Source organism: Drosophila miranda, chromosome 3 (genome assembly GCF_003369915.1).
Source record: "Drosophila miranda strain MSH22 chromosome 3, D.miranda_PacBio2.1, whole genome shotgun sequence".
Taxonomy (NCBI): Eukaryota; Metazoa; Arthropoda; class Insecta; order Diptera; family Drosophilidae; genus Drosophila; species Drosophila miranda.
Window position 1 is genome coordinate 2,615,233 of NC_046676.1, and position 23,570 is coordinate 2,638,802.

General features: G+C 45.5%; 1 protein-coding gene across 2 annotated transcripts; it reads left to right on the forward strand.

The window, feature by feature from the left end:
- The first annotated feature begins 9,295 nt into the window (after positions 1–9,295).
- Positions 9,296–10,915, forward strand: LOC117188325. Of its 2 annotated transcripts, none has more exons than XM_033391981.1 (2): positions 9,296–10,612; positions 10,683–10,915. In XM_033391981.1, exons 1-2 carry the CDS (start codon positions 9,530–9,532, stop codon positions 10,710–10,712), a joined length of 1,113 nt encoding a protein of 370 aa, XP_033247872.1. In that variant the 5' UTR covers positions 9,296–9,529; the 3' UTR covers positions 10,713–10,915. The 2 variants fall into 2 exon arrangements, with proteins under 2 accessions (XP_033247872.1, XP_033247873.1); XM_033391982.1 differs by having other exon boundaries at positions 10,701–10,915.
- The last annotated feature ends 12,655 nt before the right edge of the window (positions 10,916–23,570 follow it).

Genomic DNA, 23,570 nt, shown 5'->3' on the forward strand with positions numbered 1-23,570 from the left:
TTGCTAGCAGGGTTCTGATTGCAGTCAAAATTGATTTCTCATCTGAGTTATTCCCATTCAATGACATCCATGGAATAGAATTTGTTGCAGTCAAAGATCGTGTTGTGTCGGCATTTTTCCTTACATTCCTCCCAGGTCTGATGTTGAGGTTTACTTTAATCACCTCTCAGCTATTAATACTGTCGTATCGGCATTACGTTCAATGATCAAATTATTGTCATAGGGGACTTCAACCTACCATTTTTTTCTTGGGTGCCTTACGACGAAGCTAACCTGCTGCTTCCCAATTGCCACAATGATTTTATCCATGGGCTAACGGATATTTCTCTTGTTTAAATTAATGCTGTTATCCTTATTTTCCCAAATTAAAGTAAGAAATAGGCTAAGAGAACCCCAAAATAGTGAGGCCTTTTTACTTAGTAGTAGAATTAAGAGAACCAACACGGAAGAGAGACGCATACTACGGCCACGCAGCTCAGAGAACCAACACGGAAGAGAGACGCATACTACGGCCACGCAGCAAAGAGAGCCAGCATGGAAGAGAGCGAAGCGGCAGAGAAGCCGTCGATCGGTCTTACGCCCACGCAGCCGAGGGAGAGAGCCGACGGCGAAGCATGCATACACCCCCGAGCCGAGGCCGGCAGCCGAAAGCTGCGCAGCAGCGAAGCGGCAGAGAAGCTGCAAAAAGAAAAGCAGAAAAGCGTTCGGGCTAAGCCAGAACGGTTGTACCAAATAATGAGTGCCCCGACCCCGCGCGAAGTGAAAAGTAAGACGTGACCACCGTGACGAGGACCCGCCGCAGGACCCAAAGAAGGGAAACAAGGGTGAGCCACCTCACGTATGTGAGCTCTGGGGGGGATAGATCGGTGCAGTAGGCAGGGTAGAAGCTCAGGAGCAGAAGTTTCCCACAGTGTTAAATGCATATTGATATCGACATGGTGTCTATGATATTTTTGTCGTATTCCCCCACAATAAAGACACCCACCTCAACCCGCCGGTTTCCGAACTTTCGCCCGTAGGAGTCCCTCACCCCCTCCCCCTCTCTTCCCTATTCCCTGGGGGCCCTGCGAAGTGGATGTGAGTTGTGGATCATGCGGCATCCACCAAGCTGGGCTTCCCTTTCCTATAATTTTCTCCCCTGGGGACCCGGCGATGCTGGATGTGAGTCGTGGATTCACGCGGCATCCGCAAAGCTGGGTTCCCTCTCCTACACCCTCGCCCTGGGGACCCGGCGACGCAGATGTGAGTCGTGGATCATGCGGCATCTGCTAAGCTGGGCTCCCCTCTCCCATACCCTTCCGATCCCTGACCCAAACCCCTTCTCCCGCCACGCATGACCCCCAACGCACGTCTCTGCAGCTCCACAAGCATGGGTTCACCCACGCCTCGTGGCCGGGCCAGGCCCGACCGTCCCACGATCCACCCCACGGGTGCGCTTTCGCCACGAACGGCTCTCCCCTTAGGTCCTCACACGACAAATTTTGCTGTGGGGAAGGACCGGGCACTGGACAGACTGAGAAGCTGTACCTCGGCCTGAGAACTTCCTTACAGATGGCGCCCCAGCAGGGACTCACGAGGGGAGAGTCGGTGAGCATAGGGAATAAGTTAAAAGCAGTGAAAAGTGAAAAGGGAACTAAGCAGCAGCAGAAATCTTCAAATCAGGGATTGGCAGCCCAAAATCAGAGCCCCGGCGAATAGCCAGCACCAATCTTTGATCCCTCGACTTGTGTACAGCTAAGGCTGGTTTACCTAATATCCCCCCAAGCAACAGCCGCCGGCACGTGTCCCAGACGCGCCTGCGAAAACCACGCGGAAAACCACGCAGCCAGCCACCTACGCAGTAGAAAGAGACGGGGAGAGACGCCGAAGACACCGCGTGCCGGGAAAAAATGGCCGCGGACCGCGCCTAAAACTTTGGCACGCGACGGCGACAAAGCGGCACCAGCGACAGAGCAGCAAAGTAGCAGCGACGGAGTAGCGACCTTATGCATACTTACAAAAATTATTTATTGAAATCAATAAGTTACAAAATCGAGCATTCTGCTTTCTGGTATTTATTTTTTAACAATTAAACAGGTTACTAAATCATTCGATTTTCATTCCTGCGAAATAACTATAGAGTTAACTTAGACTATTTAACGATAGTTAAAATTAAGGTTGCTTTATTTCATATATATATTTTGCCTCACGAATTGGGAAAATATTGTAACATGCGCTTTCATCCGAATTCGAAATTAAGCATGTATGTAACTACTTTTTGAAAAAACTATATTCGTAATAATTTGTATTCAGCGTAAAATAGCTTCGATTTTTAATGCTTCTATCCTATTAGTAAGTTTAATTCGTAAAACGAGTGTATTTATAAGTCAGAAAAATTGAAACTGATTTTAAAATATACAAATTGATGATTGTGACGTGTAGCTAATAATTCGATTTTAGCGCTAGAATAAGTTAAATTAGATCTAAGTAGATGCAATGATCAACCTATGCTCGTAACGTAACTTACTTTTGTAAGTATACATCTATATGATTTAGAATGAATTGTGTGTCTTCTAATGTATGAGAGCACACCTTTCAATATAAAATGTCCAATTAGTGTTCCAAAAAGTTAAGTCGATCTATTGATAATGAAATATTGGCTCTCAACTGTAGAATCTTATGCAAATTACGAATAAAAAGATTGTACATGTGGAAATCAAATTGATTAATCGTGGTTTTCTTGGATATTTGTTAAGTACTTATTATCATATCCAAGTAGTAATTAAAAAAACTAAATATATAACTTTTTGATTTCAGTTTTTTTGTTCTCTCCTTTAATCACAATGAAATTTTACTGAATTGAAATGAATCGTGCTGTGTTCCTGTTCGCGTTCATGTTTCTACTATTGCGACCAAGGGGATGTTGCCCGTGTCAAGGCAAGTCCCTTTGAGAACAGAAGGGTGTTTGAAGTAGACAAGGTTATATTTTTAGAAAATAGTACCTCAACAATTACCGATAATATGGATGATAATTTTTTCAATGTCGGCAGCTAATATTTTTTTTTTTGCTGCTATCTATGCTATTATATTCTAGGGAAACTTGCGACAACACACCTGGGGCAACACTAATCATTTAATTATCTAGCAACATCGTCTACATATTTGTGTAATCGATACAAAGAAAAGTCCAATGGCCCAACATTTTTTTGTTCTTCCGTTTAAGGAATCAAACCTTATTTAAAAAAAAATACCAAAATTTTGTGTTTGTAACAGTTATTAACTGTCAAGAGAATTTGGGAAGGTACCGAATGGTATTCAACGATAGCTTGAACGCCTATTATATTTGTCGACTTTTCCGGAGTTTTTAAAGTCAAAACTTTGCATTTGAGAGCTTAATATTTCCCAGACGGTAAGCTAAGCTACAAAATGTTTGGGTCCAATTCAACCAGATTCTTAAGTTATGTGAAATATAAAGGAACAACAAATTAAAGCTCCAAATCTTTTAGAAAAAGTTTGTTTCATGTCAGCAATTATCCCATCCAGATGCGCTCACGAAGTTAGCGTTCCTTTTGGGACTGGTGAGAAATGAGCCTCGTAGTTTTTACATGTATATTGCGATTGACCTATTTACACGCTCATGATTGTAGGACACCGCCTAAGTAACTATTTTTACGCGCATAGCTGTGTTGTTGTTTACTCGGGTCCAGAACATAGCTGTAATGTTCTCACACGCATGGCCAGACCCGCAGCTGCACACGCACACAGCGATGCGTTCCGTTGTTTTGCATTGAAACCGTCGCGTCGAGTCTTATCGCGTGATCTTTCAATTCCCTTTTGCTCGACTTCTTTTCGCGGAGTTGATGCAGTAGAAACTTCGAGACGAAGCCGCCCGCACGCATAGTTTGTACCGCCGCAGAATCGAACCCCCCGCTATTCTTGTAATATAATTGTACTATAACCACCAATATTAAATAATCAATAAATAATAAATAAGCTCAAGATATAAACGATTATACAGTCCACTAATTCATAACCATAACAAAAATTGGTCCTTCGAGCCGGATCTCCGCGTTTGAGTTTATTTATACATATACATATTGAGTGATACCGTTACCCGCTGTTTGCCATGAAGGCCCTAGTGCATCGTCTAATTCAGCAACGTGGGGCCTGCAAATCCCAATTAACTCGCGTGGCTGCGGAGGCTCAAGAGTTTGTACAGTCATGTACTTCTGTGCAAACATTAGAGCACAAGTTGGACCGACTTGTTGCAACTTTCAACCGCTTTATGGAGCTGTCTGAAGAGCTGGTCCAATATAATGATGAAGAGGAATACGTGGATCCGGATTTGGACATCCCCGAATATGAGAAAAGGTTCTTTAGTGCGCATAGTATCTTCACTGAAGCCATACGTGACCGGAGCAGTCACGAGACTGAGCACGACAACTCAAATCTACTGCTATCCACCACTGTGGAACGCTTATTTGAGGGACAAACTCAACTTCTGGAGAGGATTCGGGACTCATCGGGAACCACAGAGCTGCAGTTCGAGAAAATACGCATTCCGACGTTTTCGGGCAGATACGAGGATTGGTGTCAGTTTAGTGACTTGTTCTTAGGCTCAGTCGACAAGAAGAGTAGTCTGTCCAAGTGCCAAAAGTTTCATTATTTGAAATCCTATCTGGATGGTGAAGCGTTGTCTCTGATAAAACATATTCTCGTATCGGATGCCAATTACCAGGACGCATGGGAGAGGCTCGAAAATCGCTACAACAAGAAGTCACTGATTGCTCGTTCGTTCATTCAAAACTTTCTTTCGTTGCCAACCGCAAAGGGTTCAAACATCGCCGAGTTGCGTAAGATAGTCGACACCGCTGACGAAAGTATACGTGGTCTACATGCGCTGAGCTGCGACAGCCGCGATGTGTGGCTAATCCATATCTTGCTCTCAAAGTTAGACCCGGAATGCAAGGAAGCGTGGGCCACCTCCAGTGAATCGTGCAAGGAAAATGTGACCATAAATGACCTGTTCGGCTTTGTCTTCGCCCGTTGCGATGCACTTGAGTCTTGTCAAGATCCAAAGCTAATCCAGGATACACACACGGTGCTGAATAAACGTCGTGCAATTTCTCATCATGTGGACGTGCCAAATACGTCTGCTCGTGATTGTGTATATTGTCACGAGCAACACAGCCTTTATGCGTGCACTCAATTCAAGGCTCTGGATGTTGTGGACCGCCGCAAGTTCGCAAGGGATGGTCATTTGTGCTTCAATTGTCTAAGCCGATCTCATCAAGTCAAGGAGTGTAATTCCACAAACACGTGCCGTCTGTGTAAGCTGAGGCACCACACTCTTGTTCATCCAGAGGACATACGCTCTGTCACGGCTTCCGCTGATGTCAATAACTCCGCTGACTCACCCGTCCGCTCGTCCAGTTTCCCTGATGACGCTGATCCTGCCGTGGTCAGCCATCATACATTGGAGAGGAAATTCGTGGCCAAGAGTCAGGCCATATTGCCAACGATTTTGGCCACTATAGTCGACTCCTGGGGCAACGAGACCACCTGCAGGATACTGTTGGATACTGGTTCGACTATAACGATGGTCGCCGAATCATTTATTCAACGAATTGGTTTGCCGCGCACCCACGCTCGTATACCAGTGGTTGGTCTAGGCGCAAATCCTGCTGGGGTTACTAGAGGTCGCGCCACATTCACGCTGCTCTCCCGCACAAGCTCGGCCTCAGTGGTGGTAACAGGTCTGATTATGAACACTTTAACATCCTCGATTCCAGCCCAGAGGATCGAGTCTAACACACCGATGTGGACAAGGATTCGTGATCTACCCTTAGCGGACCCTACATTTGGTAAACCAGGCGAAATCGACGTGATCTTGGGAGCTGATCAGCTTTGGAACCTGTACACTGGACAACGCAAAGAGTTTGGTTCTGAATATCCTATTGCACTTCATACTAATTTTGGTTGGGTCATTACAGGCAGCTACCATCTCAGTAGTGATGCTCACAACCACGCACTAGCACATCACGCGCACGAGGATCTGGACACTTTGGTTCGATCGTTCATGGACATGGAACGAGTTCAACCAAGTGACGCTACCATTGATGCTAGTGATCCCGCTGAGCAACACTTCGTTCATACGCACGCCCGCAGAAACGATGGCGTGTACATCGTCCAATACCCGTTCAAGGAATCTGCCCCTCCGATGGGGTCCACACTGCCACAAGCACTACGACGCTTTTCTTCTCTCGAGCGGAAATTTCGAAAATTTCCTGCGCTCAAACAACAGTATGTCGAGTTTATGGAGGATTATATACAACGAGGACACATGGAGGTGATTCCTTCTAGTACCGTAGAAAACGGTCCCGCCAATCACAATTACTTAGCACACCACGCAGTATTTAAACCAGATAGCACCACCACGAAATGCCGAGTTGTATTCGATGGCTCTGGGGAGGACTGCAATGGATCTTCACTTAATTCACGACTACACATCGGACCACCTATTCAAAGGAATTTACTTGGAGTATGTCTACGTTTCCGTCAGCATCGCTATGTGTTTTGTACGGACATTGAGAAAATGTTTAGAGGCATCCTGGTTTCAGAAGATCACACGCATTACCAACGGATTGTCTGGCGAAAGGAGGAGACTGCTACACTCGATCATTATCGATTGCTGACCGTGACGTATGGTTTAGCGTCTTCGCCGTTCTTGGCTGTTCGAGTCCTCAAGCAGATCGCGCAAGATCATGCCGATTTGTATCCGAAGGCTGCTGCTGTGCTTGTACGAGACGCGTACGTGGATGATATCCCTACTGGTTGCGATAGTATCGACGATCTCATTGCACTCAAAGATGAATTAATTTTGCTATTGAGCCAAGCTCAATTTAAACTTCGAAAATGGAGTTCAAACTGTTGGTCACTACTCAAATCGCTGCCACAGGACATTTGTGAGTATCCACTTGAAGCCCTAGAGGGAAAGAGCCCAACTCAATATGTCAAGGTTCTTGGAATACGCTGGGACCCGGCTGTGGACGAGCTTTCCTTCAAGTTGACCATTCCCGACGCCACAGGGGTTCTGACAAAACGGATTTTGCTGTCCGAGCTTGCCAAGATCTACGATCCACTGGGGTTGCTTGCCCCCACAACTGTATTTCTAAAGGTTCTCTTTCAAGATAGTTGGCTGAGCTCGGTCGACTGGAACGAACCACTACCCGCGCAGCTATGCGCACGGTGGCAACAGTTTGTAGCTGAAGTTCATTTACTGGAAAGCTGTCGCATACCCCGCTATCTATCCTCGCCACTTCAAGCAACGGAGCTGCATGGATTCGCCGATGCGTCATCTCATGCATACGCCGCTGTCATCTACAGTCGCGTGAGAGTCAATAATGACTACGCTGTAACACTGATCGCCGCAAAAACCCGGGTGGCACCCATCAAACCTATCTCCATCCCACGGCTCGAGTTGAATGCCGCCCATCTTCTGTCGAAATTGATGTCTCTGGTTAAGCAAACTCTAACTATTCCTATTTCAAGTACTTCGTGTTGGTCAGACTCCGAAATTGTACTACATTGGCTCTCATCACCCCCACGGACTTGGAACACTTATGTTTGTAATCGCACGGCTGAGATTCTAGAAGCTTGCCCACGTAGCTGCTGGCAACACATTCGCACTGAGGACAATCCCGCGGACTGTGCATCACGCGGACTTTTACCAAAGGATCTGGTAGAACATCAACTGTGGTGGAATGGACCACCGTGGCTTTCCCAATCACATCGCACTTGGCCACCTGTTAAGGCCAAGTTCGCACTGTCGACTGAGGACGCTGAGCGGATGGAGGTAAAGGTCAAGCCCCAAGTTAGTCTACACATTTCCAATGAAGGTCTTAACTGTATGATCAACAAAGCTTCCTCCTGGTCACATCTCTTGCGGACACTTAGCTATTGCTTTCGGTTCGTACATCGTCTTCGTTGCAAGGACCGCCTGTCATCATTTTTATCGTCATGGGAGCTTCAATATGCCCGCTCTAGGGTAATCAAACATGTCCAGATGGAGTTCTTCCAAGTGGAGTACAGACAGCTGAGCACTGGACAAGCCCTTTCTCAAAAGTCCAAGTTGATTCACTACACTCCATTTGTTGACGACCAAGGAATTCTGCGCGTAGGAGGACGCATTGGAAACTCGATGACAACCTATGACGCAAAACATCCCATACTTCTTCCAAAGGAATCACCAGTCGCTGTTTTAATAGCTAGACACCAGCACGTCACATCGTTACACGCTGGAGTCGAATTTATGTTTCACACGTTGAGACAGAAGTATTGGATCCTGGGAGCCCGTAACATAGTCCGCAAAATTGTATTCAACTGCAAGATATGCTTCCTCCAGCGCAAAGGAACGAGTACACAACTCATGGCTGATCTTCCCGCCTTTCGCGTTCAGCCCACCCGCTGCTTTCTACATTCTGGAGTGGATTACGCTGGACCAGTTACCATCAAGACATCAGCAGGTCGGACACCGAAGTTTGGCAAAGCTTGGTTTGCCATCTTTGTTTGTCTGTCCACCAAAGCAATTCATATCGAGCTCGTCAGTGATTTGACGACTCCTGCATTTATCGCCGCTTTCAAACGTTTTTGGTCTCGACGTGGCCCTATATCCGACTTGTACTCGGACAATGGCACAACATTCCATGGAGCCAGAAAGGAACTAACGGAGATGCAACGGATAGCTGTATCTCAAAGTCAAGACGAGGAAATTGCTAATTTTCTGACGAGTCAGGACATCAACTGGCACTTCATTCCGCCATCTGCCCCGCACTTTGGAGGTCTTTGGGAAACAGGCGTACGATCTATCAAACTCCACCTTCGCCGAGTAATTGGTAGCAGTGCGTTAACCTTCGAGGAATATTCAACAATTTTAACTCAGATTGAAGGGTTACTCAACTCTCGCCCACTGTGCGCGCCCAGCGATCACAGCTTGGATCCCCTTACCCCCGCTCATTTTCTTACAGGTCAACCTCACATGTCGGTGCCGGAGCCGTCCTTGTTAGACGTCAACATTAACAGACTGCAGCGTTGGAGACAACTGCAAGCCAAGGTGCAAGGATTCTGGAAACGTTGGAATCTGGAATACCTTACTTCCTTGTGTAGCAAGGTAATAATTAGTGAGGCATTCAACTAGTATTTAAAATAGCATACAGCGCGCATTGGTATTTACCGCACCATCGATACACTCGGTGGGAAATACCAATAGTGAGATATCGGATAAGAAACATCGAGAAGAGAGTGAGTGCACTTTGTAAATGGCGATTGTGAGAGACGGACGCGCAGCTAATAAAAAAGAGTTACATTAAATCACCGGGTTTGTGTTTTTATACCTATACAGTTCACTCACGCACCGATATTGGTCACTACAATTCCCGGGTTAGACGGCCTACAATTTCAGAAGTGGGATACGATCAATCGCCGCCAGTGAAAAATAGCGAAAATTTTTATTATCTCGTCCGTCGAAGACGCCATCGCTGAAAAAAAAAACATGTCGGACTTGGTCGGCACGGAGGAGTTCTCGGCCGCCCAGCTGCGCGAATGGCTGGAGTCCCTCAATCTACCAAAAGGTGGAAGCAAAGCTGCCATGGCAGCGAGACTTAACGAAATACCAGTTGAGCTGCGGGGACAGGGACCACCGGCAGCCGAAACATGCGAGAACGAGAGGGAAGATGAGGCGGCCGCAGATCAAGACTCGACGAAGAGCGAACGCAAAGAGAAGAACGAAAAAGCACCGCAAGCGCCTGGGCACAACAACAACCATGGCGAATATCGAGCAGAGGTTGAAATGTTAAAACTGCAAATCGAGCTGCTGAAGCTGCAGAGCGAGAGGGAGAAGGAAGGGAGAGGAGAGAACACAACACCAGCCGCCAGCAATGACGCTGGCGTCATGTTGCTAAATGCCGCCAAAGACATGTTGCCAACATATCATGGCAACATTTCTGGAAACAACGATGACGTCACAACTTGGATCGCGCAGTTTAAGGCCGTCGCAAAAGTGAACAAACTGAAGGATGAGAAGCTACTAATGCTGCTAATGTCGAAGCTTAAGGACAAAGCATTGGTGTGGCTGCATTCGAGTCCGGAGCACATGTCGCTGCCAATCGATCAATTGTTGAACGTCATGGAAGACACTTTCCATCCCAAGGAAAGCAAACTGTTGCTCCGTCGCAAGTTCGAGTCCCGTTCATGGGCACGTGGCGAGGAGTTCTCGATGTACTTCAACGCCAAAGTGTCGCTGGCATCCCGCATAGTCATTGACGACGAGGAGTTTATTGACGGAGTCATCGAAGGTATCCCAGATGTAGGCCTGCGTAGGCAAGCCCACATGCAGTGCTTTGGCGCTCCATATCAACTACTCAAGGCGTTCGAGAAGATCATGCTGCCAAAGAAGTACGGTTCAACTGAAGGGGCAAACACTGGAGCCTCGCCAACACCCATTCGCTGCTACAACTGCAACTCTTTGGGCCACGTGGCAGGGGAGTGCCGCAAGCCCAAGCGCGAAAGAGGAGCGTGCTACGGATGCGGCAGCATGAGTCACCAGGTGTCACACTGTGACGAAAAGAAGTACAAGGTACATAACGATTATAATTACAAATTTAATATATACATTAGCAATTACAATAACAAATGCTTGTCCTTGGATTGCCTCATCGACTCAGGGAGCCCAATAAGTTTTATGAAGTTATCGTGTCTAGAGCACCAGTCGGAAAATAACCTAAATAAAGTGGAAGAGCGCTCACGATTAAGTTCGAACGAAATCAAAGAAGATGATTTAAGTTTATATAAGTTTAACAAAGACAAGAAAAACAGAGAAATTGAATTTATTTTGAATAAAAATGCGGATTACGCTTATGTTGGACTAAATAATAGCAAACTTAACATCTTTGGTAAAATACCCAGTTTTCTAATTATTAACAAAAATCGAATCAACTTTGAATTACTAGTAGTGGCAGACGAGTCGATGGGCTATGAGGCTGTGTTAGGTAGGGATTTTATGAATTTATGCAAATTTAAAATTGTAAGTGACATTTGCAAGGAGAAGGAGAGTGAGACAAAAAACGAGTGTGAAATAAAAAATGAGTGTTTAGAAAAAAATGAGTGTTTAGAAGAAAATGAGTGTTTAGGAGAAAATGAGTGTTTAGAAGAAAATGAGTGTTTAGGAGAAAATGAGTGTTTAGAAGAAAATGAGTGTTTAGGAGAAAATGAGTGTTTAGAAAAAAATGAGTGGAAAATAGAGAATGAGTGTTTAGGAGAATATGAATGTGAAGTTAAAGATGAGGGTGATAAAGAGAATAAGCATGAAGTAGAAAGTGGAGGCAAGGTAGAAAATGAGTGTTCTGCAATGGTTGAGTGTCTGGAAGACAGCGATACCTGCGAGAGCGTAAAAACCAATTTCAACGAACTACCAAGCCAGTATCCAGACAAAGAAAACGACTGGGAGTTGAAAGTAGGGACAGATTGTAGCCAAGAACTCGCAGGACGGCTTAAATACATGTTTAGGACAGCGTATGTAAACGCAGAAAGACCAAACTTACCACAAACCAAGTGGGAAATGAAGTTGAATTTCGAACACGAAAAACCGTTTCATTGCCCACCTAGAAGACTGTCGTATAGCGAAAAAGCCCAAGTACAGAAAATGATAGACGAATACACAGAAAAAGGTTACATCAGAACCAGTGAGTCAGAATACGTTTCGCCTATAGTACTGGTAAAAAAGAATTCGGGAGAGTTGAGACTGTGCGTCGATTATCGCACACTTAATAAAGGTATGATAAAGGACAATTACCCAACACCTCTGATAGACGACCTACTAGATAAACTGTCAGGGAAAAGACTTTTCACCAAGTTAGACCTGAAGAATGGATACTTCCACGTATTTATGCATAAAGATTCAGTTAAATACACATCGTTCACGACCCCCATGGGACAATACGAATGGTTGAGGATGCCGTTCGGGTTACGAAATGCATCGGCGGTGTTTCAAAGATTCACAAACAACATTTTTGCAGATATGGTAAAGGAAGACAAAGTTATAATATACATGGACGATATTATGGTAGCAACAAAAGATAGTGATAGTCACATGGAAATTTTACAAGAAGTGATGAGACGATTGGTAGAGAATAAACTTGAATTAAGGATTGATAAATGCGAATTCTTACAGTCAGAAGTTAAGTACCTGGGCTATTCCATATCGGGTAACGGAATTAAACCAGATACGAAGGGATTACAGGCAGTAAAAGGGTTCCCAGTCCCCACGAAAACGAACGAAGTGCAGAGTTTCTTAGGGTTATGTTCTTACTTTAGACGGTTCGTAAAAGATTTTTCTACGAAAGCTAAGCCCCTTTATGATTTGGTCAAAAAAGACAGGAAGTTTGAATTCGGTATCGTAGAACTAGAATGTTTCGAACAACTCAAAAGTAATTTGTTGGAAGCACCGATCTTGGCACTTTACAATCCCAGAGATCCGACAGAATTACATTGCGATGCAAGTTCGTTAGGTTTCGGGTCAATTCTAATGCAGAAGAAGGGTGATGGCAGAATGCACCCGGTGTTTTATTTCTCCAAGCGGACAACAATTACCGAAGCAAAATACCACAGCTTTGAACTGGAGACACTAGCGATAATTTATGCACTACAACGGTTTAGAGTATACGTGCAAGGCATACCCTTCAAAATAGTGACAGACTGCAACGCGCTAACTATGACTCTAAACAAAAAAGAACTCAATCCACGCATTGCCCGCTGGGCGTTAGAGTTACAAAATTATGACTACAAGTTAGAACACAGGTCAGGAAGTAGAATGCAACACGTAGATGCGCTAAGCAGAGCCGTTCAGATACTCACGGTAGACACAAACACCTTTGAAGAAAATTTAATTATATGCCAAAACAGAGATAACAAACTGATGGAGCTGAGAGAAACGTTACAGAAATCAGAACACAAACATTATGAGATGAGAAACGGAATAATATACAGGAAAAAAGATAACAATACTATCCTATTCTGCGTACCCGAGGAAATGGAAGGCCACGTACTCTATAAGTACCACGATGAACTAGGGCACGTCGGTATAGACAAGATGACCGACGCTATATCGAAAAGCTACTGGATCTCAAACGTAAGGTATAAAGCCAAGCGACACATTGAAAACTGTCTAAAATGCATAGCGTACTCAGCAAAACACGGAAAAGAGGAAGGGTTTTTACACAACATACCAAAAGGGTCAGGACCATTCGAGGTAGTACATATCGACCATTTCGGGCCAGTCGACAAAGGCAGGGCCAACAAACATGTTTTAGTAGTAATAGACGCGTTCACCAAATTCGTAAGACTTTATACGACCAAAACCACTAGCACAAAGGAAGCAGTAATTGCAATGAAAGATTATTTCCGAGCTTACAGTAGACCCAGATGCATTGTGTCAGACAGAGGAAGCTGTTTCACGTCAAAAGAGTTTGAAGAATTCTTAGAACAGAGCAATGTTAAACACGTAAAGATAGCAACAGGGTCGCCACAGGCCAACGGGCAGGTAGAAAGGGTGAACAGAAGTTTGGGACCCATGATTGCAAAGCTTGTTGACCCGGAAAAAGGATTACATTGGGATATGGTAGTGGAAACAGTAGAACACGCGATGAACAACACAATTCAAAGAACAATTAATGAACACCCGAGCAGAATGTTGTTTGGGGTCGTACAAAAAGGAAAGGTTTCAGATTTACTAAAAGATCATCTAGACGAACTAACCGAACAGCGGGCAACAAGGGATATAGAAAAGATTAGAGCAGTAGCAGGCACTCATCAGGAAAAAATACAGTCTTATAACAAACAAGCAACAAATTCAAAGCGAAGGGAGCCACACGTGTACGTAGATAATGATCTAGTTATGGTGAGAAATTTCGACACTCATACAGGGGTGTCTAAAAAGCTTATCCCGAAGTTCAAAGGACCTTATAAGATATCAAAGGTGTTAAAAAATGATAGGTATTTGCTAGAAGATGTAGAGGGGTTTCAACAATCAAGGATCCCGTATAAAGGAGTTTGGGCGGTGGCAAATATGAAGCCGTGGATTGAAAATGGTAATTATGCAAATGTCACAGGGAATCAAAATGAAGAAAATGATTGTAACACGTAAACTTAGAATATTAAGAGTAAACCACACCCAACTGTAATAAATCAACCTATCTAGAAACTAAATTAAATGTAAGGAGTTCAGGAGCACTCCGGTCAGGATGGCCGAATTGTAGCAAGGTAATAATTAGTGAGGCATTCAACTAGTATTTAAAATAGCATACAGCGCGCATTGGTATTTACCGCACCATCGATACACTCGGTGGGAAATACCAATAGTGAGATATCGGATAAGAAACATCGAGAAGAGAGTGAGTGCACTTTGTAAATGGCGATTGTGAGAGACGGACGCGCAGCTAATAAAAAAGAGTTACATTAAATCACCGGGTTTGTGTTTTTATACCTATACAGTTCACTCACGCACCGATATTGGTCACTACAATTCCCGGGTTAGACGGCCTACACTTGCAACCTCGCACGAAATGGCAGCAGGAGTCCAACGACATAACCGTGGACACTCTTGTGGTACTGAAGGAGCCAAATCAACCGCCTAGCAAGTGGCTGCTTGGGCGAATCACCGAAGTTCATCCTGGCCAAGACGAGAGGGTTCGAGTGGTCACCGTCAAAACCGCCCGAGGAGTGTACAAGAGGCCTATTACCAAACTTGCTGTGCTTCCCTTGTTCTGAACAGTCGTTCAGGGGGGCCGGTATGGTGAGAAATGAGCCTCGTAGTTTTTACATGTATATTGCGATTGACCTATTTACACGCTCATGATTGTAGTACACCGCCTAAGTAACTATTTTTACGCGCATAGCTGTGTTGTTGTTTACTCGGGTCCAGAACATAGCTGTAATGTTCTCACACGCATGGCCAGACCCGCAGCTGCACACGCACACAGCGATGCGTTCCGTTGTTTTGCATTGAAACCGTCGCGTCGAGTCTTATCGCGTGATCTTTCAATTCCCTTTTGCTCGACTTCTTTTCGCGGAGTTGATGCAGTAGAAACTTCGAGACGAAGCCGCCCGCACGCATAGTTTGTACCGCCGCAGAATCGAACCCCCCGCTATTCTTGTAATATAATTGTACTATAACCACCAATATTAAATAATCAATAAATAATAAATAAGCTCAAGATATAAACGATTATACAGTCCACTAATTCATAACCAGGGACATAGTATAGACATCTCTGAAATGTCATTTAGAAAGACCGAGCCCAAGTGTTGTAGCCTTCTTCTGCCGAGAGCTGGACAGGAGCAGAACAGTTGTTCCACTGCCTCCTCCACCAGATCTGGCCAATTCGTCTATGCTGTCCCTACAAATGTTTATCCGAGCTGACATAACGGCAACAGCTTGAAGGCAGTTCAGAGCTTCCCTGATCAATATGACCTCTGCTTGGAAGACCAGCTTGTCCAGCTTCGATCCTTCTGTGGGCCTGGGAATCATTGTACATTGTAGCCAGTTGATGGACATTTCCCCGGCCTTTGAAGATGGGCCGGAATTACTGGGTACGGACCTGGCGATTTGAACGGGTTGAAGCTGTTTACTGCCTAGCTTATGTTCCGTTTTGTAAGGATGTATTCCATCGAAGTTACTAGGGAGATGCGCCAGCTCGATGGTTGTATAGACGTCGAAATTTTTTTTCTCGCTCCTGCATTTTCTACCCTTTGATTAAATATCATACGACATTATTGTTATTTTGTTTTGGTATATTATAGAATCTCATTAATATTGAATATTAACCGCGCCCCAGGCTAACAGTCTATTATCGCTTCTGCGTACTGCACTCAGTTAACAGCCAGTTACATCGCCCTCTGCCTCGCTCTCGCTCTCCCGGCTCTGTGCTCTTTTACGATCCGCACGTCGCTCACCGTTGTCTTAGCATGTAAGCTAGAATCAGTTACGCTTCCACCCCCGATACAAGCTGCCGCTTCGTTGTACATACTCGAACCTACTTATACATAATTATACATAAATACGCAAATACATGTCTCCATGATTCTTTTCTTTTTAAATCTCTTGAGCGATTCTAACCTAAGTCCTAGAAATACCGAACATGCTGCTCTAAAAAACTGATGAACCATTTTTCTATTCACTGTCAGAACGTACGCAGTTTGTTGTGAAAATTGCGTACAATTCATACAAATAGTGCGTATTTTGATTTCGACGCCATCGCTTTTACTGAAACATGTTTAAACTCTTATATCAATGATCATTAAATTTTCATTGATAATTACACTATTTATAGGATGGATCGCCCATATTTTGCTAGCAGGGTTCTGATTGCAGTCAAAATTGATTTCTCATCTGAGTTATTCCCATTCAATGACATCCATGGAATAGAATTTGTTGCAGTCAAAGATCGTGTTGTGTCGGCATTTTTCCTTACATTCCTCCCAGGTCTGATGTTGAGGTTTACTTTAATCACCTCTCAGCTATTAATACTGTCGTATCGGCATTACGTTCAATGATCAAATTATTGTCATAGGGGACTTCAACCTACCATTTTTTTCTTGGGTGCCTTACGACGAAGCTAACCTGCTGCTTCCCAATTGCCACAATGATTTTATCCATGGGCTAACGGATATTTCTCTTGTTTAAATTAATGCTGTTATCCTTATTTTCCCAAATTAAAGTAAGAAATAGGCTAAGAGAACCCCAAAATAGTGAGGCCTTTTTACTTAGTAGTAGAATTAAGAGAACCAACACGGAAGAGAGACGCATACTACGGCCACGCAGCTCAGAGAACCAACACGGAAGAGAGACGCATACTACGGCCACGCAGCAAAGAGAGCCAGCATGGAAGAGAGCGAAGCGGCAGAGAAGCCGTCGATCGGTCTTACGCCCACGCAGCCGAGGGAGAGAGCCGACGGCGAAGCATGCATACACCCCCGAGCCGAGGCCGGCAGCCGAAAGCTGCGCAGCAGCGAAGCGGCAGAGAAGCTGCAAAAAGAAAAGCAGAAAAGCGTTCGGGCTAAGCCAGAACGGTTGTACCAAATAATGAGTGCCCCGACCCCGCGCGAAGTGAAAAGTAAGACGTGACCACCGTGACGAGGACCCGCCGCAGGACCCAAAGAAGGGAAACAAGGGTGAGCCACCTCACGTATGTGAGCTCTGGGGGGATAGATCGGTGCAGTAGGCAGGGTAGAAGCTCAGGAGCAGAAGTTTCCCACAGTGTTAAATGCATATCGATATCGACATGGTGTCTATGATATTTTTGTCGTATTCCCCCACAATAAAGACACCCACCTCAACCCGCCGGTTTCCGAACTTTCGCCCGTAGGAGTCCCTCACCCCCTCCCCCTCTCTTCCCTATTCCCTGGGGGCCCTGCGAAGTGGATGTGAGTTGTGGATCATGCGGCATCCACCAAGCTGGGCTTCCCTTTCCTATAATTTTCTCCCCTGGGGACCCGGCGATGCTGGATGTGAGTCGTGGATTCACGCGGCATCCGCAAAGCTGGGTTCCCTCTCCTACACCCTCGCCCTGGGGACCCGGCGACGCAGATGTGAGTCGTGGATCATGCGGCATCTGCTAAGCTGGGCTCCCCTCTCCCATACCCTTCCGATCCCTGACCCAAACCCCTTCTCCCGCCACGCATGACCCCCAACGCACGTCTCTGCAGCTCCACAAGCATGGGTTCACCCACGCCTCGTGGCCGGGCCAGGCCCGACCGTCCCACGATCCACCCCACGGGTGCGCTTTCGCCACGAACGGCTCTCCCCTTAGGTCCTCACACGACAAATTTTGCTGTGGGGAAGGACCGGGCACTGGACAGACTGAGAAGCTGTACCTCGGCCTGAGAACTTCCTTACAGATGGCGCCCCAGCAGGGACTCACGAGGGGAGAGTCGGTGAGCATAGGGAATAAGTTAAAAGCAGTGAAAAGTGAAAAGGGAACTAAGCAGCAGCAGAAATCTTCAAATCAGGGATTGGCAGCCCAAAATCAGAGCCCCGGCGAATAGCCAGCACCAATCTTTGATCCCTCGACTTGTGTACAGCTAAGGCTGGTTTACCTAATATCCCCCCAAGCAACAGCCGCCGGCACGTGTCCCAGACGCGCCTGCGAAAACCACGCGGAAAACCACGCAGCCAGCCACCTACGCAGTAGAAAGAGACGGGGAGAGACGCCGAAGACACCGCGTGCCGGGAAAAAATGGCCGCGGACCGCGCCTAAAACTTTGGCACGCGACGGCGACAAAGCGGCACCAGCGACAGAGCAGCAAAGTAGCAGCGACGGAGTAGCGACCTTATGCATACTTACAAAAATTATTTATTGAAATCAATAAGTTACGAAATCGAGCATTCTGCTTTCTGGTATTTATTTTTTAACAATTAAACAGGTTACTAAATCATTCGATTTTCATTCCTGCGAAATAACTATAGAGTTAACTTAGACTATTTAACGATAGTTAAAATTAAGGTTGCTTTATTTCATATATATATTTTGCCTCACGAATTGGGAAAATATTGTAACATGCGCTTTCATCCGAATTCGAAATTAAGCATGTATGTAACTACTTTTTGAAAAAACTATATTCGTAATAATTTGTATTCAGCGTAAAATAGCTTCGATTTTTAATGCTTCTATCCTATTAGTAAGTTTAATTCGTAAAACGAGTGTATTTATAAGTCAGAAAAATTGAAACTGATTTTAAAATATACAAATTGATGATTGTGACGTGTAGCTAATAATTCGATTTTAGCGCTAGAATAAGTTAAATTAGATCTAAGTAGATGCAATGATCAACCTATGCTCGTAACGTAACTTACTTTTGTAAGTATACATCTATATGATTTAGAATGAATTGTGTGTCTTCTAATGTATGAGAGCACACCTTTCAATATAAAATGTCCAATTAGTGTTCCAAAAAGTTAAGTCGATCTATTGATAATGAAATATTGGCTCTCAACTGTAGAATCATATGCAAATTACGAATAAAAAGATTGTACATGTGGAAATCAAATTGATTAATCGTGGTTTTCTTGGATATTTGTTAAGTACTTATTATCATATCCAAGTAGTAATTAAAAAAACTAAATATATAACTTTTTGATTTCAGTTTTTTTGTTCTCTCCTTTAATCACAATGAAATTTTACTGAATTGAAATGAATCGTGCTGTGTTCCTGTTCGCGTTCATGTTTCTACTATTGCGACCAAGGGGATGTTGCCCGTGTCAAGGCAAGTCCCTTTGAGAACAGAAGGGTGTTTGAAGTAGACAAGGTTATATTTTTAGAAAATAGTACCTCAACAATTACCGATAATATGGATGATAATTTTTTCAATGTCGGCAGCTAATATTTTTTTTTTTTGCTGCTATCTATGCTATTATATTCTAGGGATACTTGCGACAACACGCCTGGGGCAACACTAATCATTTAATTATCTAGCAACATCGTCTACATATTTGTGTAATCGATACAAAGAAAAGTCCAATGGCCCAACATTTTTTTGTTCTTCCGTTTAAGGAATCAAACCTTATTTAAAAAAAAAATATCAAAATTTTGTGTTTGTAACAGTTATTAACTGTCAAGAGAATTTGGGAAGGTACCGAATGGTATTCAACGATAGCTTGAACGCCTATTATATTTGTCGACTTTTCCGGAGTTTTTAAAGTCAAAACTTTGCATTTGAGAGCTTAATATTTCCCAGACGGTAAGCTAAGCTACAAAATGTTTGGGTCCAATTCAACCAGATTCTTAAGTTATGTGAAATATAAAGGAACAACAAATTAAAGCTCCAAATCTTTTAGAAAAAGTTTGTTTCATGTCAGCAATTATCCCATCCAGATGCGCTCACAAAGTTAGCGTTCCTTTTGGGACATAGTATAGACATCTCTGAAATGTCATTTAGAAAGACCGAGCCCAAGTGTTGTAGCCTTCTTCTGCCGAGAGCTGGACAGGAGCAGAACAGTTGTTCCACTGCCTCCTCCACCAGATCTGGCCAATTCGTCTATGCTGTCCCTACAAATGTTTATCCGAGCTGACATAACGGCAACAGCTTGAAGGCAGTTCAGAGCTTCCCTGATCAATATGACCTCTGCTTGGAAGACCAGCTTTTCCAGCTTCGATCCTTCTGTGGGCCTGGGAATCATTGTACATTGTAGCCAGTTGATGGACATTTCCCCGGCCTTTGAAGATGGGCCGGAATTACTGGGTACGGACCTGGCGATTTGAACGGGTTGAAGCTGTTTACTGCCTAGCTTATGTTCCGTTTTGTAAGGATGTATTCCATCGAAGTTACTAGGGAGATGCGCCAGCTCGATGGTTGTATAGACGTCGAAATTTTTTTTCTCGCTCCTGCATTTTCTACCCTTTGATTAAATATCATACGACATTATTGTTATTTTGTTTTGGTATATTATAGAATCTCATTAATATTGAATATTAACCGCGCCCCAGGCTAACAGTCTATTATCGCTTCTGCGTACTGCACTCAGTTAACAGCCAGTTACATCGCCCTCTGCCTCGCTCTCGCTCTCCCGGCTCTGTGCTCTTTTACGATCCGCACGTCGCTCACCGTTGTCTTAGCATGTAAGCTAGAATCAGTTACGCTTCCACCCCCGATACAAGCTGCCGCTTCGTTGTACATACTCGAACCTACTTATACATAATTATACATAAATACGCAAATACATGTCTCCATGATTCTTTTCTTTTTAAATCTCTTGAGCGATTCTAACCTAAGTCCTAGAAATACCGAACATGCTGCTCTAAAAAACTGATGAACCATTTTTCTATTCACTGTCAGAACGTACGCAGTTTGTTGTGAAAATTGCGTACAATTCATACAAATAGTGCGTATTTTGATTTCGACGCCATCGCTTTTACTGAAACATGTCTAAACTCTTATATCAATGATCATTAAATTTTCATTGATAATTACGCTATTTATATGATGAATCGCCCATATTTTGTTAGCAGGGTTCTGATTGCAGTCAAAATTGATTTCTCATCTGAGTTATTCCCATTCAATGACATCCATGGAATAGAATTTGTTGCAGTCAAAGATCGTGTTGTGTCGGCATTTTTCCTTACATTCCTCCCAGGTCTGATGTTGAGGTTTACTTTAATCACCTCTCAGCTATTAATACTGTCGTATCGGCATTACGTTCAATGATCAAATTATTGTCATAGGGGACTTCAACCTACCATTTTTTTCTTGGGTGCCTTACGACGAAGCTAACCTGCTGCTTCCCAATTGCCACAATGATTTTATCCATGGGCTAACGGATATTTCTCTTGTTTAAATTAATGCTGTTATCCTTATTTTCCCAAATTAAAGTAAGAAATAGGCTAAGAGAACCCCAAAATAGTGAGGCCTTTTTACTTAGTAGTAGAATTAAGAGAACCAACACGGAAGAGAGACGCATACTACGGCCACGCAGCTCAGAGAACCAACACGGAAGAGAGACGCATACTACGGCCACGCAGCAAAGAGAGCCAGCATGGAAGAGAGCGAAGCGGCAGAGAAGCCGTCGATCGGTCTTACGCCCACGCAGCCGAGGGAGAGAGCCGACGGCGAAGCATGCATACACCCCGAGCCGAGGCCGGCAGCCGAAAGCTGCGCAGCACCGAAGCGGCAGAGAAGCTGCAAAAAGAAAAGCAGAAAAGCGTTCGGGCTAAGCCAGAACGGTTGTACCAAATAATGAGTGCCCCGACCCCGCGCGAAGTGAAAAGTAAGACGTGACCACCGTGACGAGGACCCGCCGCAGGACCCAAAGAAGGGAAACAAGGGTGAGCCACCTCACGTATGTGAGCTCTGGGGGGGATAGATCGGTGCAGTAGGCAGGGTAGAAGCTCAGGAGCAGAAGTTTCCCACAGTGTTAAATGCATATCGATATCGACATGGTGTCTATGATATTTTTGTCGTATTCCCCCACAATAAAGACACCCACCTCAACCCGCCGGTTTCCGAACTTTCGCCCGTAGGAGTCCCTCACCCCCTCCCCCTCTCTTCCCTATTCCCTGGGGGCCCTGCGAAGTGGATGTGAGTTGTGGATCATGCGGCATCCACCAAGCTGGGCTTCCCTTTCCTATAATTTTCTCCCCTGGGGACCCGGCGATGCTGGATGTGAGTCGTGGATTCACGCGGCATCCGCAAAGCTGGGTTCCCTCTCCTACACCCTCGCCCTGGGGACCCGGCGACGCAGATGTGAGTCGTGGATCATGCGGCATCTGCTAAGCTGGGCTCCCCTCTCCCATACCCTTCCGATCCCTGACCCAAACCCCTTCTCCCGCCACGCATGACCCCCAACGCACGTCTCTGCAGCTCCACAAGCATGGGTTCACCCACGCCTCGTGGCCGGGCCAGGCCCGACCGTCCCACGATCCACCCCACGGGTGCGCTTTCGCCACGAACGGCTCTCCCCTTAGGTCCTCACACGACAAATTTTGCTGTGGGGAAGGACCGGGCCCTGGACAGACTCAGAAGCTGTACCTCGGCCTGAGAACTTCCTTACAGATGGCGCCCCAGCAGGGACTCACGAGGGGAGAGTCGGTGAGCATAGGGAATAAGTTAAAAGCAGTGAAAAGTGAAAAGGGAACTAAGCAGCAGCAGAAATCTTCAAATCAGGGATTGGCAGCCCAAAATCAGAGCCCCGGCGAATAGCCAGCACCAATCTTTGATCCCTCGACTTGTGTACAGCTAAGGCTGGTTTACCTAATATCCCCCCAAGCAACAGCCGCCGGCACGTGTCCCAGACGCGCCTGCGAAAACCACGCGGAAAACCACGCAGCCAGCCACCTACGCAGTAGAAAGAGACGGGGAGAGACGCCGAAGACACTGCGTGCCGGGAGAAAATGGCCGCGGACCGCGCCTAAAACTTTGGCACGCGACCGCGACAAAGCGGCACCAGCGACAGAGCAGCAAAGTAGCAGCGACGGAGCAGCGAGACAGCGGCAGAGCGGAGAAGAGCAGCAAAGCAGCAGCGACAAAGCAGCGAGCCAGCGGCAGAGCGGAGAAGAGCAGCAAAGCAGCAGCGACGGAGCAGCGAGACAGCGGCAGAGCGGAGAAGAGCAGCAAAGCAGCAGCGACAGAGCAGCGAAACAGCGTCAGAGCGGAGAAGTGCAGAGCAGCAAAGCAGCAGCGGCGTCCCAGCGACAGAGCAGCGAGGCAGCGGCAGAGCGGAGAAGGCGCCGCGACAGAGCAGCGGGACAGTGACAGAGAAGCCAAGCAGTGAAGCAGCGGTAGAACAACGGAGCAGCGAGGGACAGCCGGCGAACGCAGAGGAGCAGCTACATGGCAGAGGAGCCCTCGGTCACAAAGGAATGGCCACGGGAGGAGTCACCACCGAACAGTCAGACAGTTAATATCGACCAGTCAGAGAGTTACAATCAAGCTTCCACAGGAACCGTTCCCTGTACCGTGCCACGTATCCTTCGACAGGATCATCCAACCCAGTGCTGTGTATCCTAGTACAGGATCATCGATCTAGTACCGTGCCGCGTGTCCTTTGA

What these genes read in the sequence shown, in the direction of transcription:
- LOC117188325 (XM_033391981.1), top strand. Translation starts at nt 9,530, where the DNA reads ATGTCGGACTTGGTCGGCACGGAGGAGTTCTCGGCCGCCCAGCTGCGC. An exon ending in GTGACGAAAAGAAGTACAAG is followed by an intron (nt 10,613 to 10,682) that starts GTACATAACGAT and finishes GCTTGTCCTTGG; the next exon opens with ATTGCCTCATCGACTCAGGG.